This window comes from Antrostomus carolinensis, unplaced genomic scaffold, assembly GCF_000700745.2.
Source record: "Antrostomus carolinensis isolate BGI_N321 unplaced genomic scaffold, ASM70074v2 scaffold32028, whole genome shotgun sequence".
In the NCBI taxonomy this organism is placed as follows: domain Eukaryota; kingdom Metazoa; phylum Chordata; class Aves; order Caprimulgiformes; family Caprimulgidae; genus Antrostomus; species Antrostomus carolinensis.
The window spans coordinates 1003-24974 of record NW_010334223.1 but is presented as its reverse complement, the minus strand read 5'-3'; the positions used below and the strand labels follow the sequence as shown (position 1 = coordinate 24974).

Here is a 23972-nt window from a genome sequence, read left to right as displayed (position 1 = left end):
CTCTCCACTTACCTCCTACTAAAGACAAAAAAGCTTTCTGCAGCTTCACAGGCACATCACACATGTCCATTCTCATGTTTGCAACAAAGTGCAAAAAAGCAGCCCTGCGGAGAGGGACCTGGGAGTCCTGGTGGACAACAAGTTAAATATGAGCCAGCAGTCTGTTCTTGTGGCCAGGAAGGTTAATGTTATCCTGGGTTGTATTAGGAAGAGTGTTGCCAGCAGGTTGAAAGAGGTTCTTCTCCCCCTCTCCGCAGCCCTGGTGAGGCCCCACCTGGAGTATTGTGTCCAGTTCTGGGCTCCCCAGTACAGGAAGGACATGGAGCTCCTGGAGCATGTCCAGCAAAGAGCAACTAAGATGATTAAAGGACTGGAGCATCTTTCATATGAGGAAAGGCTGAGGGAGCTGGACCTGTTCAGCCTGGAGAAAAGACGACTCAGAGGGGATTTGATTAATGTTTATAAATATCTAAAGGGAGAGTGTCTAGAGGAAGGGGCCAGACTCTTCTCATTGGCACCCAACAATAGGATGAGAGGCAACGGGCATAAACTGCAGCACAGGAAGTTCCACCTGAACATAAGGAAGAACTTCTTTACTGTGAGGGTGCCAGAACACTGGAACAGGCTGCCCAGAGAGGTTGTGGAATCTCTCTCCCTGGAGATATTCAAAACCCGTCTGGACAAAATCCTGGTTCATGTGCCCTAGGAGTCCCTACTTGAGCAGGGTGGTTGGACTAGATGACCTTCAGAGGTCCCTTCCAACCTCAACCATTTTGTGATTCTGTGAAGCATCTAAAAGTTCTGAATCTCTTTTAGACCACAGACACCAGAGAGAGGCATAATATTTATCTGGTGCCCATCAAGCTCCACTGTCTCACTGTCTCTCAGAAATGATCTTTTTTTAAAAAATGGCTTATAGTTGTTGACAGGAAAGGAAGAAGGACATTTCTTTGGAGAACAGAAATAAAACTCAAACTTGGAGCAAATTTAAAACATTTGAAAAGCAAAAAGCTTAGGAAGAATTGGCTTCTCACATTAGTATATTACATTATCTGTTTAAAAAAGGTCATCGTTGAGAATATTTTTTCCCATGTCTAAATGAAAATACTACCAGATAGTCTTCCGAGGGCAACAGAACTACTCTGCCTTCTGTAGTGTAACCAACAGTAGAATCTTTCATTCCAGTGATGGAGTCATGCAAAATGAAATCAGATTTTTCTAGTGGATTTCTCATTATGAGCCATTTAAAAGAAAACTTGTCTTTGAACTTGTCTTCTTTCTGTGAATTGAGATTAGAGCATCTTTTGAATCACAGTGCTTACAGTGACTTTCAGTGTTTATGTGGCATTTCTAGGACATTTCACATATGAAACCCATTTCACTAATGGGTTAAATTCTAATATCTAATATCTAATATCTAATATCAGGCACCCTCTTCGTGATAGAGGAAGGGCTGCTATACCAACTTTGTAGTTGTTTCTCCCATTCAGAATTGTCTTGAAGCCAGAGGTTGGATACCTAAAACTGCAAAACCAAGTCTGTGTGGTAGAGAATGGCACCATTGATTAGAGCCACAGATACAGATTTAAAAGAAGTTACAGCCTCTGGCTCAAGGCTAACACAGATTTGAATCCCCAGTTTATATTGTTACACCCAGTAACAAATGAAAAAAATAACTTATTGGGACTTTGAAATGGGTAAATCCTTTGGCTTACAAGCAGTAGGTAAGAAGTGAATACTATCGCTTCAGATTAATAAGGTGTGTTATTTCCCTGCAGCCATTAATTATGATCTTGACCCACTGTAATTGTAATATATTGTCTTTAATTTATAACACCAACTAATCTCCTACCTTTTCCCCACTTTTTCTTGACAGAGAGAGCGGCTGAGAAATATTGAGCGTATTTGCTTCCTCTTGCGAAAGGTGAGCATAAAGTAGCCTAGAAATTGTAAAGTTTGTGAGACTTAAAGCCATCAAGTGGCAGTGTGCATTTATTTGCTCTTTGAATGATCCTCACACTTTGTTGATGAAAGACTGGATTCTGCGGCAGAAGTGGAAGTCATGATGACCTTGTAAGGACAGAGTAAGACAAATTATAAAAGGTTAACATAAGAGGATTTCTGGGTAAGAACTGAAACTTCAGAGCATCTGCCCATTCATTTTGGAACATGCTTTTCAAAGGCAGTGAATCATTCTGCAGTTGCCGTTTGAGATGCTTTTATAACCCTATCAACTCTAGAAATGCCCTTTTTTTGAACAGTGGCTTACTAGTTGATAAACTAAACATTTTATTAGCTACATATTTAATGTTTAAGTTTTTTAACTGGCTGAATAGGAAAAATGATACAGTATTTATTTTAACTTGACACAAAAGAGATGCTGAATACCTCAGTTTCTGAGGAATTTGAAGGAGCTAAATTTGTAAGATAGATGAGTTACTCGGCTGTAGCCTGAAAGAGGGTTTTCATAAACACTAATTGTTCTCCTGACTCCATCCCATTGAAGTCTAAATAATCATAGTTCCAAACTATTTTATTCTATATATTCAAGTTTCTGTAAATTGCCTTCAGCAGCATAGTGATGGAGCCACTGAAATTATTCTGCATTTTTGCTTAGAAAGGTTATGAGTGAAGCGTGGACTGCTGACCACATTCTGATCAAGCTAAGAACTAAATTCAGATACCATTTCAAGAAACTGATGGCCTCATCCTTAGAGGTTTTGGGAAAGCCATTGCATAGGGATTATTGGTTTGGGGTGATCCGAAGGCGTAACTGTGACTCCATGCAGAATCTATGAAGTGTCATTCTCTGATCAGTCAGGACCTGAGCTGTATCTGTTTGGCACCATTATGAGCATGTGACTGTGAGGAGCCACATTTAAGTACTTAGCCTGGTTATGACACTAGGGTTATGAAAATAAGAGAAAATACTTACCACCAATAGCTTTCCATTTTATCAGATAGGCAGCCACCCAGTTTCAAGCTGTGTTCCAGTTTCTTTGACGTAAAGTGAGTGGTAATGTATTAATATATGTGAGCCCCGTAGGCTGCATCAGTGTTTAATTTTTATTGAGCCTCATCCTCATTGTGAACAGCAAAATGCAGCATTTTGGCTAATTACAGACTCTGTTAATAAAGGATTGGCTTGCTTCTGGTTCACTTGAAGTGTTTGTTAATGTAGCCTCTTCTTCAAAGTGCTTTGGGGACACATTTGTTTTAATTGAGAGATTATATGCAAGAGGAAGGTGCAATAACTACTGGGATTTGTAGTCTTCAGATCTGACAGTCACTAAAAATAGCTTTAGTTTATGTAGTATAAAGGAATCACTGTTAGGGAAAACTCTGGAAAAACAGTAAAGAATTGAGTGCCAGCTGCATAGATACGGGAAAATAGCAGTTAGGATGCTTTCAGCAAGCACTAAATATATCCCTCATTATAACATTGTGTGACTTTGTCTGTTTCTCTTTCTATGAAACAACATAGTATCTGTTTTCCTATGTCTTGAAGTAAGATAATTCTTTTAAAGGGTTTTGAAAACGGTGATATCTTGCTATTTATGACATTAGAACTTAATGCTTAAGATCTGCTGTAATCTGTTTTTTAAAGAGGTTATAGGTGGGCTATAAAAATATGTTCAGTTTCTTTATATCCTGGTTTTAGAAGGAGGTCTTGGAAATTATTAAATGAACATACAATACGTCAGATAAATCTAATCCCAGTGGGCAAGGAGTTTCTTAAGGATGGATTTTAGTTTTCATCTCCAAAATATCTGGAGAAAATTGTTAACAAACTGTGACTAGGTATGTGATATGTCACTAGATATTATGTAACTTATTTATATTTTCAAAAAGAGAATGGAGGATGTAATTGTTCTACAACCAGGCATATTCTGATGTTTGGTTTGGGGAAAATGTTTCTATATCATTAAAACAAATACGGATCGTGTGAAGCAGATGTATATGCTGCTGGCACGTGTACACACATGTACACATAGGTCCGTGTTTTTATGCTGCTATAGAATTAGAATGAGACCAGCCTAAGTTTTCTGGTTACTGTATAAAGAAGCTATGAACTTTGTGTAGCTATGGTCAAATCTCTTCTGTCCTGAAGTAAAGGAGAGGAAGGACTTATTTTCTGAAGCCAGCACAAAGTGAAGTTCTCTCAGGATACAGATATCTCACTTCTTTCAGTGGTGTGTTTTTGGGGTTCGTGTGTGTGCTCGTTAACCTGTTGAATGTCTACCAATGTCCATTGTGTGGACATTGGCGAGTCATACAAGTGTTACTTGATTCACATAGGACATAACACTAGTTTTGGCAAATGCTGTGGAGTTTGTATAGGAGCTCTCTTTTTTGCTAAATTACCTTTGTTTCTCTAAGGATATGATTACGTGACACACTACAGCTCTGTACAGAGAAACACAAACTAGTTGTGGATGAGCTGTCTTGAGCTAGTGGAAGCAGTACAGCCTTCTTGGGCTCATTAGTCCTGCTGAGGAGTGGGATAGGTGAGGTGTGCCATATAGGTCTACCTTGATTTTTGTGATTAAATATTTTGGTGGGGTTATTAAAATACATTCAATTAATGATGATAGCAATATTACATAATTGTAGTTGCAGTTGTATTTCAAGAAATCTACCTACCTGATTGATTCCTGTTGGATATACTTATAGCACTAATGACAGTTAGGAATTTCCTAGATTAAAACATGGTCTACTTCATTAATCAACTACTGTAATATTATTACTTTACTTTTGAGGAGATTAAAATTAAGTTGTGATTACGTTATGCATTGTAATTTTTTAATTAATCTGATAAATCCTTAGTAAGGAGGTGAGTTGATTGAACTTCCTTCCTGCTCAGCGAACGTATTTCAGACTTCAGTTTGCTCGTGCCAAACACTGCTGAACAACGTAAGTGACCTTTCTCAAATTATCAGCAAATATTTGTTTTTAAACTCCATTAAGCTAAAGTAAGAGTGATTTGTGATCAGCAAAACTGGAACTGGAACTTACCTTGGAAGATATTGAGGTAGATAAAGACACTTTTATTCATTTTCCTACTTTAGCAGAGCATTTTGGTTGTTAGGCATAAAATTCATAAAACTGCAAGCGTAAGAAAATATTGTGCCAGAGCTCAATCCTTTTTCATAGAATCATAGAATGGTTTGGGTTGGAAGGGACTTTAAAGATCATCTAGTTCCAACCCCAGTTTCTTGATTTTATTTCAGTTTTATTGTTTTGTTGGGTTTTTGGGGTTTTTTTGCAAGTCCTGAAGGGATGATTGGAAGAGAGCAAATTCAGCAAGAAATCTAACCACAGGCAAGGTGACATTAATCTTAAAGATGTTCCAGATGAACTTGAACTGTATTGAAAAATACAAATATGCAGACAAAAAAACTCTGCAGGGACAAATTTGAATAACCAGACTTAGCTGGTTCAGCACTCCATTACTAGCAGTAGCAACAGCAACAGTAGATTGTAAATCAGGAACTGGGGTGTTTAAAAAACAAACAACAACAACAACAAAACCCCCAAAATTTCTTCAGTTAATCTTTTTTGAAGCAAGCTTTAATGTTTTAGTTAGAAGGTTGGGGGTTGCCAGTGCTTCATCTGTTCTAGTACTTCTTACATTGTGGCTTCCAGTGGAGGTGGATCTGCAGTAGTAGCAGTGGGAATTTATTCTGTACGCAATAGTTCTGGTGTTTACCAGATTCAATTCTGGCTTTTACTACTCTGCAAGTAGTCTCTCATAGTCGCTGTCAAGCCTAAGATAATGTAATGGATTTTAAGTGTGTGTTTCTGGATATGTCAGTTGATTGCTCACTCATGGATTTAGGGATTTATAAATGTGTGACATTATTCTAGCTAGTCTGCAGGCTGATAGTCATTAGCAGAGTACTTCTGTAAGCCTATAGCATGGTTCATTAAATCACTTAATGTAAGGTTATATAAGCAAATTTAGCAAATGTGATGCATAATCACAAGGCATTTTTTAAGTGGTGTGTATCTATCCATATGTAAGAAGGAATCATACTTTCTTCCTGGGGTTGAAAAATTTTATAGGCAGAAACTACAACAATAGGACAATCAATTTGTTGCAGAACTGGGAATAACAGCAATAGTTTTACTTTTTGTAGTGCTGTACATTTTTTACAACCTCAGTAGAGATGTTTTAATTCCTCATTTAGTTAGGCTTGACAGAAAAAGAAAGTGTTGCAGCAGAGCCACATTAGAGGGATAAGTCTACAGGGTAAATACATAAAGGTTTGTGGTATGCATTATGCATTATATTCAGCACCTCCTCACCAGTAGTCAACATTTTGTCTTTGAAATTTAGGTGCTTGTGTTCTGAGAGGAAAACTGAATTTTTAGTCTAGTCAAAAGATATTGGACTGTGGCAATAGCAGTGGTATTCCACCTTGCAGGACAAAGAAGCTGGTGTATCCAGAGTTCTGATAAACTGCTGCTGTCACAAAGATCACAAAGGGAACAAAAAATGGCACCATGTGACATTTTTCCTGTTAACAGCGATTGTTACAATGATGAAGCACATGAACTTTGTCTAGTCTCATTAGAGACCATAGAGTTCATCATTGTTACTGTCTTCTCAGTACATGTTGTATTTCTTGATGTACCTAATGCTCTCTCTTTTCATACCACATCAATATGATTAAAGTGCTGAGTTTTGACTGATCATCTGGGCAGCAGGAAAACTGTCAGGAGACCGTTCCTACTGAGTGACTGGGAGCATAAACCCTAATCAAGAGACAATGTGGGTAACTTCTGAAGAATGAATATAGAATTACGTATATAGAAAACATACTGCAGGTAACCAGATAGTTACTCAGTACTTTGTCTCCCTATGACTCAGTGCAATACAGAAGCTTGCACCCAAGCAGGCATTGCTGTGTACAAAATGGTTTAAGTAAATAATATGTACTTTAAAAAATATTTTTATCATCTCAAATGCTTTTTTTTCCCCCTCCAACCTTTGCACTGCAACTCAGTGGTTCAAAACAGAGTTGGTCTGTATCAAAAAGCTTTCTGAATGCCCCTGAATTTAGGAAGGGTTCAACTTCAAGTTTGACATTCATACTTATCATTCATGTCTAAGATTGAACTACAACAAAAGAAGCTGTAATAGCCCTCTGTGGGCACTCTTGGTCCCTCCTTGACATTGACAGCTTGAAGCAATCTCTTGTTTATTGCTCTGAGATGAGAAACATGTTGATGTACAAGCAGAAACCCATGTGGAATAGACCTGGACTTAGATTTGGATTTGAAGTTCTTGTAATTGAGACACCATTTAGATAAAAACTGTAGTGCATTGTTGGTAGTTATGACCAAGTATATCTGAATTTGTGTAGAAATTCCCAGTGAAACTCAGGAGAAACCACTAAGGTCAAACTGATTAGAATGAGAGGGAAGAAATATGATTATGATAGGAATGTTGTTTTCAGAGAACTACTTAGTTTTCTTGTTAGCAGGCATTGTTTGAATCTCTTAGTTTTAATTGAAGCTAAAAATGTTTGCTGTTTTTAAGGGGTCTGATGGTTCACTGAGTTAATAATTGCATGTAGTCTTTAATCTCTACAGCAACTGTTCAAATCCAGCCCAGTCTTGAATCAAACTCAAACTACTGTAGTCCGATTGATGTCTGTTGGGAACAAAATGATCTCGTGTTGTATGCTTAGAGACTTGTGATGCTTGTTCTACAGAATACTAATAAACATAGACAATATGATGAGATAGATCTCTGTCAACATCATAGTGGGTATGAGCTACACCCCCCTGCTATACATATGCACACATAATTAGTTCCTAGGTTGCCTCAGAAGAAATTCTAGAGTTTACGTGCAAGCACTGGAGTAAAGGATACCAATATTTCTAAAGCATTAATTAGATCTGCAGATTTTGTAGGGTGTAAGCTTGCCATGCTGTATGGATTCTGTCAGATAGGGCTTGGACTGTCAATACAGTATCTTTCATAAAACTAAATTCATGTGAGTTCTCTTTTGTTTGAAGTGACCTTGGGCTTTTTAAAGTACATTGAACTCTGAGCATGTGTGAGAGACATAAAACTGGTAAGTGTGCATGTCAGTACTTATTTGAAAGATACTGCTAAACTGCTGTTAGATGATAAAACCAACTTTATTCTGACCTTCAGAGTCGCTCTGACAAGGAATGAGTAACTTTTTGCACTCTAAGGATAAAATTTGAAGTTAGCTAAAGATTTATTAGTATACAATTTTTAGTTTATGGAAATCATGACTTATGAATGGATTATTTTTAGACAATTTTGGTACATCGTTTCTTGTTAGTCAAAAGAAGCATGACATAAATTTTAAATCTACTGTTTGTGTAAACAGCAGGGCTGTCCTTAGGTTGCACAAGTGAAAGAAAGAAGAATGTAGCTTGACAGGGGAAGTGAGGATATGGGAAAAGTAAGTAAAATATTTTGAACTGAAGTATTATACACTTTCACAAGCTCTTTGTTGGTTTATTTGTTTTCTGCAGCTTGCCTAAAAGAGGATGGAGTTAAGTTATTGATAGTGATTGACACTTGATAGAGATTTTGTTTGCATCCAGAAACATGAAGGACAATGGTTTTTCCCAAATGTTGCAGTATAGGTGCCTTTTCCTTGCACCTTTTCCTCTTTTGCACTCTGATAGCAAATTCACTACAGATCATCTAAAAGCTTCTCTCCTTTCCCTCTCTTAAATCTTTTCTGCCTACTCTTTTGTTACATTTGTTATCTATGAAGTTTGGAATGGGATTAGATGGGGGTGTGCCGTACTTAATCAGTCTCTTGGGCACCCATGTAGTTTTAATGTCATCAGAAAGAGTGGAACTTGGCATGGTAGCTATTTTACAGAACTGACAGTAGAATTGGGACCAAAGAGCTGTCAGTATTTATACTTTATGCACACATAATCCCATAAATGTTGCTTGACTAGGGATAGTGCATCTCTTCTTCACACTTTTTAATTTATTGTAAATATATTTGGTTCATATTTACTAAAAAGTTATTACTATTGCAATGAAAGTCCTGAATGTAAACCCTTTCATCCTTTCCTTGTATACAGTACCCTATCTGGAAAGAAAGTCCTTAAGATAGGACTCAAGAACTTAGGGGAAGTATAGTATTTCTGGCAGGTAATTAATTCACTACTGATGCTCATTTATTATGTGCATTGTGCTAGCACTATTTTTAGTTAAACTTACAAGTTCCTGAATTCAGCGCTTTTCAAACATTAGAACATAACAATTGTTATTTTTAGTAAGAATGGATGTCTGTGTGCTTACCTAAGGATAATGAAAAGATATATCCTGCTGTGAAGGATTGTAAGGGGAAAAGTTACAAAACTATTGTAAGCCTGACAGTGAAGAGTTCAAACTTGTGGCTTAGTCCTTACCCTCCTTTTACTCCAGGGAGGAAGTAATTCACCAGTGTGATGCTTGATGGAAATTGAAGTATCTTCTGAAGGAAGATACATATTATTATTCATAATATTTTTGCTCATTAAAATATAAAACTATTTCAGGGTAACCAACTATGTTTTACTGTTAATCTCATATTTTAAATGTTTGTTCAATAATCAAAGTGGCAAACAAAGTATCACCCTGTAATAAACAACTTCTTGCCTTACAATTCAGCTTCTTCCAGTACTGTTCTGGAGGATATGTAAGCGTATGTCCTTACAGTGTCAGAACGTCCCAAATAACAGTAGCATAAGGCTGAAGATGCAGCAAAAATGTATATGAATAACTGTGGCCTGTGATGTACTCCTGAGAGCAGTGTACTTCTCAGCTGCTCAGGGTAATATAATTTATGCATCTGTTCCTCAGAGCTGTCTTGAAGATATTGGCAAAATTTGAATTGCTAATAAACTGTATTTGCTCTAATTTGGTGTGCAATAAAGTAAATATTTGCATTTTAATAAAACTAAAGAAATTTGGGTTAAATCAAATGTGACTGTTATGTTTACCAGAATGTTCATTGTCTATTTAAGTCAGGATCAGACCCTATAAAGTCTCTATGCAATTAGAAAAAGCAATATAATGCCTAAAAATAGAGTGTAATGATTTTACATCATACCTGTTATTTGGATGGAAATTGTTTCTGCTGGGAGTTAAATGTCCTACCTTGCATTTAGATGGTGATGTTTTCCGTAAAGCTGTCAGAATAGCAGGGCAGAGATTGTCTCTACTGTACCAAATCTGCTTCCTTCAGATTGACAGTCTTTACACACCAGGTATGGAAACAGCCCTTTAGTGAACACTTAGTTTTCAGCATTTATGAAACTGTCAGTCTTAGGCAGACCCCTGGGAAAAGGCCTGAGGGCCTTTTCTGTGCCGTGCAGGTGGCTGAACTTCATTTTAATGATCACTGAGATATTTCTGCATTCATAGACCTGCCTGTGAAATAAGGGGCTGGTTTTCTAGATCCTAACGAACAGCTGTGGTACTAATTGTCATTTGCACCAGTTTTGGGTGAGCAGACAAAGATGGCATGAGCTCTTGGAATGACCCAGCTGCGGGGCGTCCTGGCTGAAACACAATACTGAGGTAGAGAATAAAAGCATTTGTTACCCTGTTTCGTGTCAGTGTTGTGAAAATTAAAGAAGTTGGCACTCCAGGGTCACTAACCCAGCTTCTGTTATGGGTTCTGAATTAACGTTAAAAAAAGAAAGCTTGTGAAGATAGCTCCTGATCCCCACTGAGTGGAAAAAAACAGTGAGCAGAGGAGATCCACTTGTAAGAGCACGGCACATCTGCCTTAATGATGTGCCTTCCAAGGACAGGGCACTTTTTGAACTCTGCTGGGGCCCTGCAGGCCTTATAGTGGAGGAGTCTTTTTTTAAATCCATTTCATAACCTCTTTACCTATTGGCTGTTATAACCTCCCATAGGCTCTGCAATATAGAAATATTTATAGATTTTTCTTGATTAACATCCCATAAAGACCTGATTTTCCTCTGTCGCTCTTCTTAAAGCTGTTATTTGTATTATGGCAGAGCTTAAATATTCTAGTCATAAACTAGCTCCAGTGGAATCTATAGATTTTAATTATCCCCATGTTGCAGAAGGCAAAAATGAGACAATGACAAGTGAAACGATAGGCCTAAATATAGATGTGTTTAGTAGCTGAGATGGAAAGAGCATCCAGAAATCCTGTATTTTAAGATTAGATGTGGTACTGTGTTACAGATGGTTATGGAGTGCTTTGTGAGAATAATTAGATTCTTTGTGTTATTCATTTCATTGTCTATTATTTGTGCTGTGGAGTGACTTCTGTTCACATCCATTTAATACTCTTTAAAGAAATTCCAATAGTGCATTAGAATAATGAAATTTCCTTTACAAAGCATTGGCTTTGTGCTGCTTTGCTTGATTGAGATCCAGAAAGGTGGAGGGGTGAAAACATAGATGTTATATCCTTTCTTTTATTTTTGCTCTCTATTTGGTCCATAACATTGAGCCTTACATGCGTTCACTATTGCTCTCCCCCAGATAAGATGTAAAGCTGTATCTGTGAACTTAGTAGGTTCAGCTGCAGGTTGTTCTTTTGATGATCTGGAATCAATTTTCCAGACCATTTTATTTTCAGCTGCATACATCTACGTAGCAAACTGCTAAATACTTCTAGAGGTTTGCATTACTTAAAATGGTTTTGAATTACTTAAAATGCTTTGGTTACAGGTTTGTGTTATAACAATTTTAACTACACAGCTGAATTTCTAAGTGATTGCTGTAAGCAACTAGAGAACAGAGCTTGCAGAGATGCAAGTGTGGATTTTAACAGGAGAACTGAAAGAAATTGTACCTAAAAATTTGGATTGAAAAGCTCAGTATATTTACTGTGACAGCATTGTGTTGGGCTGTAGAGCAGCCTTTCAGAGGAGATTTTGGAAGTCAAGTAACTCAAATCATTTAAAGTAGATGAGAAAGTTAGAGACACTAGAAAATGTAAGCGGGAAGCTTTCCTGTATTTCAACACTAAATTTCATGTGTTTCATGTGTTTGATCAATGCAAGCAGTATCTTAAAACTGTTGCAAATGTTAAGATGTATGGTCTATGTATTTAAATTATACACAGTTGACCCTACTTCTTTGGCTTGTGCAAAGTGGAAGCAAACAAATATGATTTGTTTCAATGTATGTACATTCCACATGCATGAAGAGTCTGGGCTAATTAATGGACATGCTACTGCTGTTCTTCTATGTGTTTCTGCTTTCTTTTTTTAACTTGCTTGCACTACACTTTTGACTTCTGTGGTCTGTATTGTTCAGTTAGGAGAATTTCAGAATCGTTAAATAATTGTCTCCCTTTGGTCTCACAATGTCTTTAATTCGTCAGCTGATACTCCCTATTAACCCGCTTTAGCTCTGACAGGTTCTTATTAAGGTGGCCTTTAAAATGGAATTGTGTTCTGAAAACCTTGGGTACATCTCTTTCCCTGCTACCAGTGAGAACAAATTCTACACGTCAGCTTTAGTAAGGAATATGGAAAAAAGCAGCAAAGTGAGCACCACAGTGACAAGCTGCAGCTACCCTTTAGTGGAAGTGGGTGCAGCAGCAGCATTACCCACTGCAATAAAGCAGCGTGCAAATAGATCAGGCACAGTTTGAGGCCCTGGCATGATTCCATGCACACATAGTGTTTTCGGTTCTTGTTGCTTTTAGGTGGATGGAAAAGGGTTTGTGTGTTTGTAAGGTTAACAACTTGCAGGTAGTGATAGAACAAGGGGTAATTACTTTAAACTGGCATATTAGGAAGAAATTCTTTCCTGTGAGGGTGGTGAGATACTGGAACAGGTTGTCCAGAGAAGTTGTGAATGCCCCTTCCCTGGAAATGTTCAAGGCCACTGGATGAGGCTTTGAGCAACCTGGTCTAGTGGAAGGTGTCCCTGCTCGTGGCAGGGGGGTTGGAACTAGATGATCTTTAAGGTCCCTTCCAACCCAAACCATTCTATGATTCTATAACTTGTTTCCATTTGGGTAATCACCAGAGCTCTTAGTTATGTGAAGGAGATTCAACTTAATTTCTCTTAAGTTTTTTTCCTGCCATCTATGGGAGGAGAAGACAGGCATTAAGAAGAGAAGTTGTCTCAGCCTCTTAACAGCGTAACAAAGACTTTCAGAAACCTTGGGAAGGGTGAAGTGTCTAATGGCTGGAGATTTCTGGGTACAGTGCAAAATTTGTGGTTGCAGTATGGAGGCTGGCATGCACAGATGGAGACTGATGTAGACTCTGAGTCTTTTAGGGGAAGAAACGGCAATTCTGTGAGGATTAGTATTATAGAGTAGCACTCAGGAGTATTGGTCCTAAGCAAAGTGCTGGAAAGAAGTGTGAGGTCTTGACATTTCAGTGGCTTAACAGCGACTGTAGGAAAACAGTTTGATTCTGTTGCTACAACTGATTTTCTACGAATGATAATTTTTTAGCACTGATGAAAGGAGATTACTATTCCTGCTATAATATTTTCCTAGTTTTGCTTTCTGTGAGGTATTTTAGGTGCCCTGTTCACTGTCAAGACAAACAGTAAGACTCATTCCATGTAAAAATGATATAATGTTCTGTAAAAGCAAAAATACATTTGAGAAGGACGTATCCATATGTAATAAACAGAATAAGGAAGAAAAGTACTGACAGAAAAAGTTGGGTTTATCTTTTGTATGAGAGCAACGGAATACGTTTAGGAAATAGGAAACTGACTAAAATTATTTAGGACTGAGCTTCCTGAGAGATGCCGGTCTGCAATTGCAGTCTACAGAGGTCTTTGTATTCCTATAAATACAGAGAAGCTGCTGACAGGTACTTAGCTTCACAGCTTGTTTTCCTGTGCTTTAGTTCAGCCAATCCTAGATGTCTGTACACAGCAAGACCTGCCTTATTTTCTTTGGATTTAGAGGGGATGTGCATGTATGTGTGTGCTACTTTTTATGAGGATGTATTGAGTATTTATGGTGAGATGGTAATGATATGAGTATGATATCTACCAAAGATTTTACATTTTAAATGCAAATGATTGATTGTGAATAAGGATTTTGAATATTTACTGATAGGGATATTTATCAGCCAGCAGAATTTCTGGTGATAAATTTGTAATGCCATTCGTTAGCTTGGGACTCAAAGTGAGACCAAGTTGCAGCCCTTGAGAATTGTGCTGCTTTGCCGGTTTCTCCTTCAACTCTGTGTTCTGTAACCATCTTTGAGACTTCATCTTGAGCAATGTCAGAAAGCAGAGGTGGTATCTGAATCAGGTTGTTCCTGATGCAAAATAGAAATATACTGTTTATATCCTAACATGTTTACCATACTATTTATATCCTAACATGTTTACCATTGAACAGCCTTCATATGCTCTCCCAGAAATGAATTAAAGATGTTAGTTTAATTCCTATTGCACAGCTATCTGTATCACAGAAGTTACTATTGCAGTTGACTACATCAGCAGAAGCAACAAAGATTGACTGTTGCTTATTTCTCAAACAGCTTTCTTCTCTCCTGTGTTTGCTAAAGTTGATTGAAAGTTTCCACTGGATTCAGAAGACATTCTGTCAAACTGCAGGATGATTCTTACTGCCAAGAACTGAGGCAAATGTTATTTTTTAGTTATTTCCTTATTCAGCTATTCAGTTTACTTTTCCTCACAAGCCTTACTTATTGGTGCTTTTCTACACTTCATGCTTTCAATTATCTCACCTCGTTTTATATTTGGTCTCTTAGGTAAATTGCCTGAATATAAACTGTAATTGGCTTTGCAGGCTGGGCTTTGTTTGCTTCTTTGCATGAATCCTCTTCAGAAACTGTGATCAGCACTGATCCTTTATTTATGTCCACAGGAAAATATCACCAAGAAAAGGGTGAAGAGGTGTAAATGACTCATTTATTGTCCTTTCAAAAGCATAGGTAGATATAATTTACACCAGAAACTGTGACTGGAAAGTGAGGGTGTTTCTGAGAGTCCACCACTTCCTTTGTTTCCTTTTTAGCTTCACAGCAGATTTTTTGTTCTGGTTGTTTTTTTAAGCACTGCATAAATTTTCACCATGGATTTCCTTCCCCGTTATTACCAGCCAACCCACTGATCAGGCACCAGGGTTGTGTTCCTGCTAAGTTTGTGGATTGTATTGGAATCAGAAACCAAATACGTGATAATGAATGTAGTATGCTTTTAAGAATTGTGATGTTTAGTGGGTAGATGTACATCATGAAGACCTTTCTTGTCTGCAATTTGTGATAAAGATGAATCATTCTTTGGGGAAAGGTTATAGTCATGTTGTAAATCACATTCTAAAAATGAAAAAAAAAAATCCAGCAGTAACAAATAGCTACCATCTGGACTCTGAACTATGTAGTTGTATTATGATTTGTCATCCACATAAGATAAGCTTTCTGAGAATGTTTAAATTGAAGTCATAGACACAGATATATCCAAATGCGTTAACTACTTCAAGTAGTGAAGTTAAATGAAAGTAAAAAAATATGTTCCATATGAGGTGGAAAGACTCGAGAACCAAGAAGTTGGAATTTGTTGCAGCACAGATGTATGGGAGTAGGTAGGCATTGGGAGTAGCTGTATAGTAGATTTTACATTGTTTTTAAAAATAGGGCTCACTTTCATTATTTGACAGATGAAAATGAATTTACATCAAAAGAAGCCCCTCAAATCCTTTTTGGGATTTAACTTTGGTTGATGTAGGTCCGAGATGCAGCAAGGGATGCAGATGAACTGTGTATGGGATTGTCTAGCTTTGAGAAATATGTACTGCTGGAAATTAATCTCTTCTATGACTTGAATGAAGAAGAGAAATGGAGATTTCTGAGAAAAGGCATTGGAAGAAGAGAGGAAAGCCAGCTAAGAAATGGGAAAGCAGTAGAAAAAAGCAAAATGCCTTTAGAAATAACTACTCTGAATCAACATCACATTTCTGTTTCTGCCAGCTGCCCACTCACTTGCTCTTTTAATAGAAAGAATTGTCTTGGGTATGAAACAAGTAGTGTGGGGAGCCATGGATTTACTAAGGAAGTGAGTTTCCTGTCCTAGTGGGTTTTAGCTCGCAGTGCTCAGCAATGGATTTGATCTCTTTAGGCTGTATATAACGTATCAAAATGGTAGAAGCAGCCTTTTCCCAAGGATGCTCCTCCAATATAGAAGTGAAACTTCAGTAATAGCTTTATTATTTATTTTCTGAATGCATCAGTAGTGAAACTTACTTATCTAAGAACTTTACAGGCATTCATTCAGTCTCACAATGCATCTTCAAGCAAGGCAGTAATATAATCTACATTTTGTAGACAGAAATCCAGAGCACCAGCTAAGACAATAAATTATTTGTCCTTGCTTCTCAACAAGCCCCCGGAGTACAGCCATGGTTAGAACCTGAACAAACCTGGCAGGCCGTCTTGTGCTCACTGCTCCTAGCCAAGCTGTCTGTCAACTGAGGTATATCTGGGGACAGAAATGCACAGGAGACTGGCAAAGATGGCTTGTTTTCTGAAAATTACTTAGGTGACTAAAATAAAAAAGGTGTTTTACTGACATCTGTTGTTTCTGTTCCTTTCTTTTTAGCTGGTGTTGCCGGAGTACTCTATCCATAGTCTTTTCTGCATCATGTTTTTGTGCGCTCAAGAGTGGCTCACACTGGGGTTAAATGTTCCTTTGCTTTTTTATCACTTCTGGAGGTAAGCCAATCTTTTATATACCAACTGCCTGTTAGGCTTATTTGCCACCTCAGCACACAAGCAGATTGTATGAACTATGATGTGCAGTGATAGGAGTATGGCTGAATACCTTTTTCCTAGAAGTTTTTGCCTATAAGCAGTTGAAACTTACATTTCTAGAGAAAAAGTAAGTATTTTTCATGAACATTTAGGATAGGTAAAGAAAACACATAATAATGTAAATGTGTCCTTCAGTGACTAACTTAGATAAATATTCCAAAGTGCGTCAGGATGCACTCACCATAACTGAATGAAGACTTGGAAATTAAATAGGCTGGAATCTGAAAGTAGAACTTGGTGAGGCTCTAAATACTTCACAGACAGGGAGTTATAAAGCAGTTCATATCTGAAAGATCTTAGACCTATTCATTCAGCCCTAGCAAGGAAACCTTTCCATTGGAATTGTGAGAGACTGGGCAGGTCGACAGAATTTTGGTTCTCATCTTGTTTGGCAGCTTTATGCTTTTTTGGCAGTTTAAAATAAGTTGTTTCTTCCTGTACGGTAGAGAATTTCTGTTCTGCAAGGGAAGTCCCTCTTAGAGACTCTTGGACTAGGCACTGTGGTAGATGAAGAGCTGTTTTCTGCCTGCTCACATGAAAAAGTGGGGAATGTTTCCACTCTGGATCTCTGCTATGTGCTTTTATTCATGGAGGGGCTTTCAGAGTTGATCATGAAAGACCTGCTGTTGAGCAGCTTTAATGTTTTCTGGACAGAGAGTGTAGCTGCTACTGCTGCATCTTCCTCTGCATTCTAGTGGAGGATCAACCTTCTGTTGCCTCTGAACATAGTCGAGAGACGTCAGTTTTTGTGGCTGTCAGTCTGGAGTCTTCACTAGTTTTGCATTTCCACAGTGTTTGTAAAAACACAGATGATTTTTTGTCTGTCAGGGTCTCTTTGTGTTACAAAGATACATATGGCAGCTGATAGCTCCTGTTGTGAAGAAGCTTGAAGAATAATTCTGTAAAGAAGGCAAAACCATTATTTCAACCAGAAACTCAAAAGTAGTAGCTTTTTTTTACACTGTTTTCTGCAGAAAGCTGGTAGTAATGCAGAGTCATGTGATAAAATGTATTTTTCAGAAGTTAGCTTTCTGAGAACTATACTGTGACTCTAAATTGAGTGAAGCTACAAGTGCTTTTCTCCCTGCTGATTGGGTGCAATAAAAGTAATAATGTTTTATGGTACTGTTTTACTAAGGGTTACCAAAACATTCTAAAAATGAATACTGGTTTAAAAAATAAAAAAAGAAAAAAAAAGGAAAAAAAAAAAGTAAATTGTGTTTTATGTCCAAGGTGAAAATGATCAGACTCTAAATAATGATATTAATCTTCGGAGAGAACTTTTGATTTTCTTTGTTTCCGTGGTTCTTCATATGCTTTGCTATAATTACTCCATAATTTCTGCTGTTTTAACCACAGTCAAGTTTGGGTTCATTGTGAAATATTCTGCACAAAACCATGGGAAGATACTGTGTAATATCTTCATCCCAATGAAGATAATTAAGCAAGGTTTCACCTGTGGTCTCTGTAAAATAAATTGCAGTGTTGTTAGCGATTGTGAGTGGATGTGACTAATATTGTAAAGGAGGAAGGCAAGGTTATTATGAGAACATTCACTTTCAAATTTTGCTGCTGGTCACTTGTATGGGGGTTTCTATCTATCTATCTGTCGATCTATCTGTTATCAATCCAGCAATCTTCAGTGCTTACAATACTATTTCAAAGCAACAGAAATAACAGTATTTCATCTGATTCGTGCTGATCTTAAAGCAGTTCATTAACTTTGTTGAGGACTTCTTTTTGTTGCTTTTCCTTTTTACTGCAAAGTAATTGAGACAAAAGCTCCTTTGCAAAAAAAAAATTAAAATTTATCTAGATTTTCTGAAACATCCAGTCATTGCTGAGAATAATTAGAAATTTGTCCTATGTAAGAAGAAAAACATTTTCCAATTAAAATTATTTGGATGATAAATTTTTGAGCAGTACTACGTGTAGGAAACATTAGTTAACCAGATCTTACATTACTCCATATTGACTTTTTTCCTTTTTAGAGTTGGAGGAACTAAGCTATCAGCTGGTTGAGACTGTCACCTTTCATCACGTCTGAAATCAGTTGTATAGATGCAGTTAAAGCCCAGTAATCCTTCCTCCATGCTGTGATCACAAGCCACCACATACTGTCATGCACAGTATGTAAGTTATTAGTGAGTAAGCCAGAAAAAATTATATAGCAAAAGGGAATATTTCAATCTAAAGAATTAATAGAACACAGAAAGTCCACATTCATTGATTGAATATTCATTGATTCACCACTATAAGAATGGTCTGCTTAGACTAGTGTCCTGATTTTAACAAAGTCCAGAAATAGAGTCTTAAAAAAGAGATTAAAACTCCTCCTCTACCATGGAAAAGGGTTGTCTTCTGAGCTGGTGATCAGGAGGGTGTATATCTGCACATATTTAATACAGAATGTTTCAGAGTTATTCTAGATGTCTTTTCCTGCTCTTTCAGGTATTTTCGTTGCCCAGCAGATAGTTCAGAGCTAGCATATGATCCACCTGCAGTCATGAACGCAGATACCTTGAGTTACTGTCAAAAAGAGGCCTGGTGTAAGCTAGCTTTCTATCTCCTTTCCTTCTTCTACTATCTGTACTGGTAAGTCTGGTCATTTCACTGAGGATATAGTAGATGCTTTTCATTTGACAAGTGAAATTGTATTTAGGAATGACTGGGACCAATTGGCTCATTTCCTTACTTTTATAAAACTTGCTTCTGATCTTGATTGAGGGAGGCGTGCCCACTTACAGCAGCATGTGCTGACACCTCAATACAGAATATTAATTGTTTTATCTAAGGTCTGGGCCAGACCCCAGGGCCAACCTAAGGAAAAAAAGTTTGCTCCTTTGCATACTCTCTTAGGATGGGTGAAGTAGCAAATGTTATAATGACATTACATCAAATAAAAATTACAATGTTCTTATGATTCAAGAGAATCATAAGAAAAATACTACGTGTAATGGTGTAGTGATGCTCAAGATAGTAAGTAAACAGGTAGGTAGATGGTGGGTAGGAACATGGAGTTCACCATGCCTGTAGTCATTCCTACAGCCTCCATTTCATTACAGGGTAAGCCTGTGTGTAGTGTCAACCCCTAATTTAAGTACATTCTTGAAGATATGTACCCCAGTTGTATGTTGTCCCCCCTGCCTCTTTCAACTCTCAGATGTCCTTAGTGCACAGTCACAAATGTCCATTGCAAGATTATGTGAGGATCATATTTAAGGTAAGACCTTGGCAGAATCCTTGTGCTTTTAGTCACCCCTGTAATCACACCATAAAACTACTTGACAACAAAGGTTGCTACACTTTAAATGGAGGTGTTGTTTTATGATGCCTTTCTACTTCTTCCGTAATATATTTGCATAGGGTGCCTCTTCAAGCCAGTCTTGCATGCAGTAATCTCTCTGTCAGGCAGGCTTGTATGCTGGTGGAAGAAGAAAAATGTTATTTCTCCTGTCCATTATTTGTTCTGTTTTTCCCCATATCTTGAGGAGTCGTTGCTGCAGGTTGTTGTTTCTCAGTGTTACTTTTAAATATTGTTGACAACAAAGTTTTCTGTCTACATATGCATGTGTATGTGCCTATGTCTGCACATGAGAGAGAGAGAGAGAGAGGGAAAAAGGAGAAGGGCCCAGACTCACAGAAGCCGGTAGGTGCCTAACTCACACTGAGACAGATGGAGCATGAGAATCTGAGCAGGAATTTAGCATCCAGTAGCTTCTTGGGTTTGAGCTGAGCACCCTTGCCTGCCAGTCTTCTTCATGGGGACAAGAGTGAAAAGCATGGCAGTTAAGCTAGACAAGCTCTGTTGGCAGTGCAAGGAGAGATGGCAAGGCATGACTGGAGAGAGCATTTTTAACCCCACATTTTGCTGTTGGCTAAAAGACCCTGTAAAAGTCCACTGTGTAGTGTGGTCTAACATTTCTGTTGGGACTCTATGGTTCTGCAGCTTCCTCTGAGCACTGCTTCCTTCATTGTAAAATGTGACCATAAGCCAAAGTCCACTGCCTGGTGCTATATAAAATAGTATTAATTACATTCAGTTTTGCTGTTCTTTCCTGGTTATAGTGAGAATTAAAATCACAGTAAAATGGAGCTCTGGAAACATACTGTGATTTTTTTTCACTTTTCAGAGTGGCAGTTTGTATGTATGGATTCACTCCAGCTGGTATCTGCATTTTGTTTCTTCTACTGCATGGAATTTGTTCCAAAGGAAGCAAAATAATGCAGTTTCATGTGAAACCTTGCCTGCCCTACTGAGAGTTGCTAGTTGAAGTTTTAAAGATCAAACATGCTAAAGCAAAATGGTTTTGTTTCTTCACTGTTCAAATTCAGACATCAAACCGCACTTTAATAAGCTCAAACACAGCTTGTGGTACAGTAGGATGTCAATAATGAATTTGTTATTTCTTGAGTGCTTTTTGATACCCATCTTGAATACACCATAATTAAGACGCTTTAGAGAGATAGAAAGAATGCAAAGGAAAGCACAGACCATTACAGTCAGACCTGAGGAAGAGAGTGTAAAGGGTTATAAAAATCAAAGTGTTCTTTATGCTTCAAAAGGGTACTTTCATATTGTGTCTTTCTTTTATATTCAGCATGATCTACACTTTGGTGAGCTCTTAATTGAAAGATCATCATTAAAGACTGAAAACAACAAAGGCTGGAGGTGCAAGGACGAGCAAGCCAGGTGAAGCATGATTAAAAAAAAGCAAAGAAAGAAAATCTTTGAACCCAAGAGTAAATAGAGTATGTGAAAGAGAGACCAAGCAAGAAGAAGCATAATACCGCTGGAGAATGGCCGAGTTAACTGTTTATCTCCTGATTCTCGATGTGTTGCAGTAAATGACTTTCAGAACCTAAACAAAACAAAACAAAAAGCAACAAGGTGGGCCAAGTTACACAACTATTCACCTCTCCAGGGATAATGCTGCTTGGTTTAGTGGATTCATTATAAACTATAGTCCCTACTGTCTTCCAGGGAGCAAATTTTCTTTTCTTAATGACTATTCTGGACTGAGGAAGCAGAGGGAAAAATCATCTTACATAGAAAGAACAGCTATACAACACATTCTGAAAATGAATCACCCAGCACTGACTGGAGTTCAAATACGATGTGTGACTGTTCTGCAGGAATGTTCACATAACACTAATCAAAGAGGGGTGTCAGATCTTGTGGAATTGCTTCAGTGTTTTTTTTCCCACCCATAACAACAGTAACAAAAGAATTTGCAGTTGCAGTGTTCTGTTTTCTGATTATATGCTACTCCTGTAGGTGAACATCCAGTCTATTTCTGTACTTCATTTGTGATGCACCAACAAGATACAGTGATATGTATAAATACACTGAGTTTGATCTAATCATGCCAAGCACTTCTCAGAATAGTATTCCTCAAAGGTTAAAAAGGTAAAAGCTACATATATTAAGGAGGATTGTAACATAGGTATTATATTCATAACAATGCTGGGTAACAAAATACTGGATCAGCTAATTGTGGTCTGTAATTCTGTTTTGCAGCTTTATTTCTGCTGTCAAATTTAATCTGAAAAAATATACAGAATGTTTTTGTCTTGTATGAGGTTTGCATTGAAATATGTTCAGTTTTTTATAATTTAAAAGTTTTTAAATTTTAGCATATAATTATAATTTAAATTCATATATATGGGCTGTATATCTTTTCTATATATATGTATATACAAATACACATCTTGATAAATACTCACAGTCTATTTATATTTTAGCTTAATCTGTTTGATTGACAGGTCAAAGGTATCAAGTGTCCAGAACTGCTGCTAAATATATTTCAGCGATGAACCTAGGGCTGGTCCCCTCAAAGTCACTCAGGTATTTCAATGCAGCCACTGGTGCTCTGGGTTCTAGGCAAGCCTGTAAGATCAAGACTAACACCAGTGCAAGCACAGAGACCACGGGGATCTTGCACTGTGAATGAGCTAATAAGGTATGTTGCTACCAGGGATGCTGCAGAGAGCAGAGAGGCCCATCTGTACCCCAGCTTGATTACAGCTGGTCTTGTTAGCACTAGCTCATTGTTGACCCTGCCAAATCTGGTCTAGCTGTTGAGAGCCAATAGATTGTTCCTGAGGACTTTTTAGTCTGGGCACAGGACTTCAGCAGGAGAGATGCAGTCTCACATTCAGTACTGCCCCTGTGCTAACATACACCGTCTCAGAGCGTGGTGCAGAAGCAGGGGCTGAATGGAATCATCTCATGTCTGTCAAGGTCCAGACTGAGCTGGAGTTACTGAATGGGTATAGTGCCAAGACTCTTTCTAGTTTGATCTGGCTATGTTAATAAAATTAAATCCTGTTTGCCTTCAAAGCACAGTTGCTGCACTCAAACTGTGTGCTCCTGGACCCAGCCAGCTCCCAAATCATGCCTAGGCACTGCTTGAAAGAGTGCTAGCTGGCCTGTACAAAAATTATGCCAGGGGTCATTCTAACAATATTTAGATGATCCAGTCCCAAGTGCTGACATTCTTTAATTTACAAGTACAGACATAGCTAGTAGGTTTTACTGGATGTAGTTTAACTTCTTACAACATAGCATTCCCAGTTCTGGAAGCACACAACAAGGCTGCTAAATCAGGTTACTTGGGAAGCTAATTTGGGCTCTGATGGTTCATTAGTTTGGATAGCACACACTACAGAAGTGGCTAAACTGCTCTTGAAATCACACTGACCCTGCAATCAGTGCAGATGTGTTCGCCTGGAGTGTGCTTGAAATAAAAAACTTTGCTGGGACATTACAGAGCTCACTGATAAAGCTCTGCTGCCATGGTATGATTAATGCACAACACATAAAAAGCTGACACTTGTCTGTAACTGAATTCCTTCCTTACATCCTAACTAAAGCATCTAGTTCTACAGAAGTATAGGAGGTAGATTCACAAGAGCAAATCACAGTGGATAACTTCTAGGTATCTTGCTATTTCATAAAACTCTTAACTCTCAGCAATTGACTACATCTTTTCATGCATCTCCCAGGATGCATAGGAGGTGGAAAAAAATTGTCATTACTTAGGAACAGCAGTTTTCTTCTCTGGCATCCTCTGATGATACAGATAAATCCCACAAAGGTCATAAGAAAACATGTCATCTCCCTTTGCTCCTTCAAACAGCGTGCAATAAGCACGCCCTTACAAGAGTATTCA

General features: G+C 37.9%; 1 protein-coding gene across 1 annotated transcript in view; it reads left to right on the top strand.

Moving 5' to 3' along the window:
- Positions 1 to 21426, top strand: part of LOC104529760 (protein cornichon homolog 3-like) — a 28217-nt gene extending 6791 nt beyond the window's left edge. Inside the window, exons 3-6 of the mRNA XM_010174158.1 lie at positions 1877 to 1924; positions 16586 to 16698; positions 19249 to 19392; positions 21399 to 21426. Of these exons, the coding sequence (XP_010172460.1) occupies positions 1877 to 1924; positions 16586 to 16698; positions 19249 to 19392; positions 21399 to 21426 (333 nt within the window). The remainder of the gene's footprint in view (positions 1 to 1876; positions 1925 to 16585; positions 16699 to 19248; positions 19393 to 21398) is intronic.
- The last annotated feature ends 2546 nt before the right edge of the window (positions 21427 to 23972 follow it).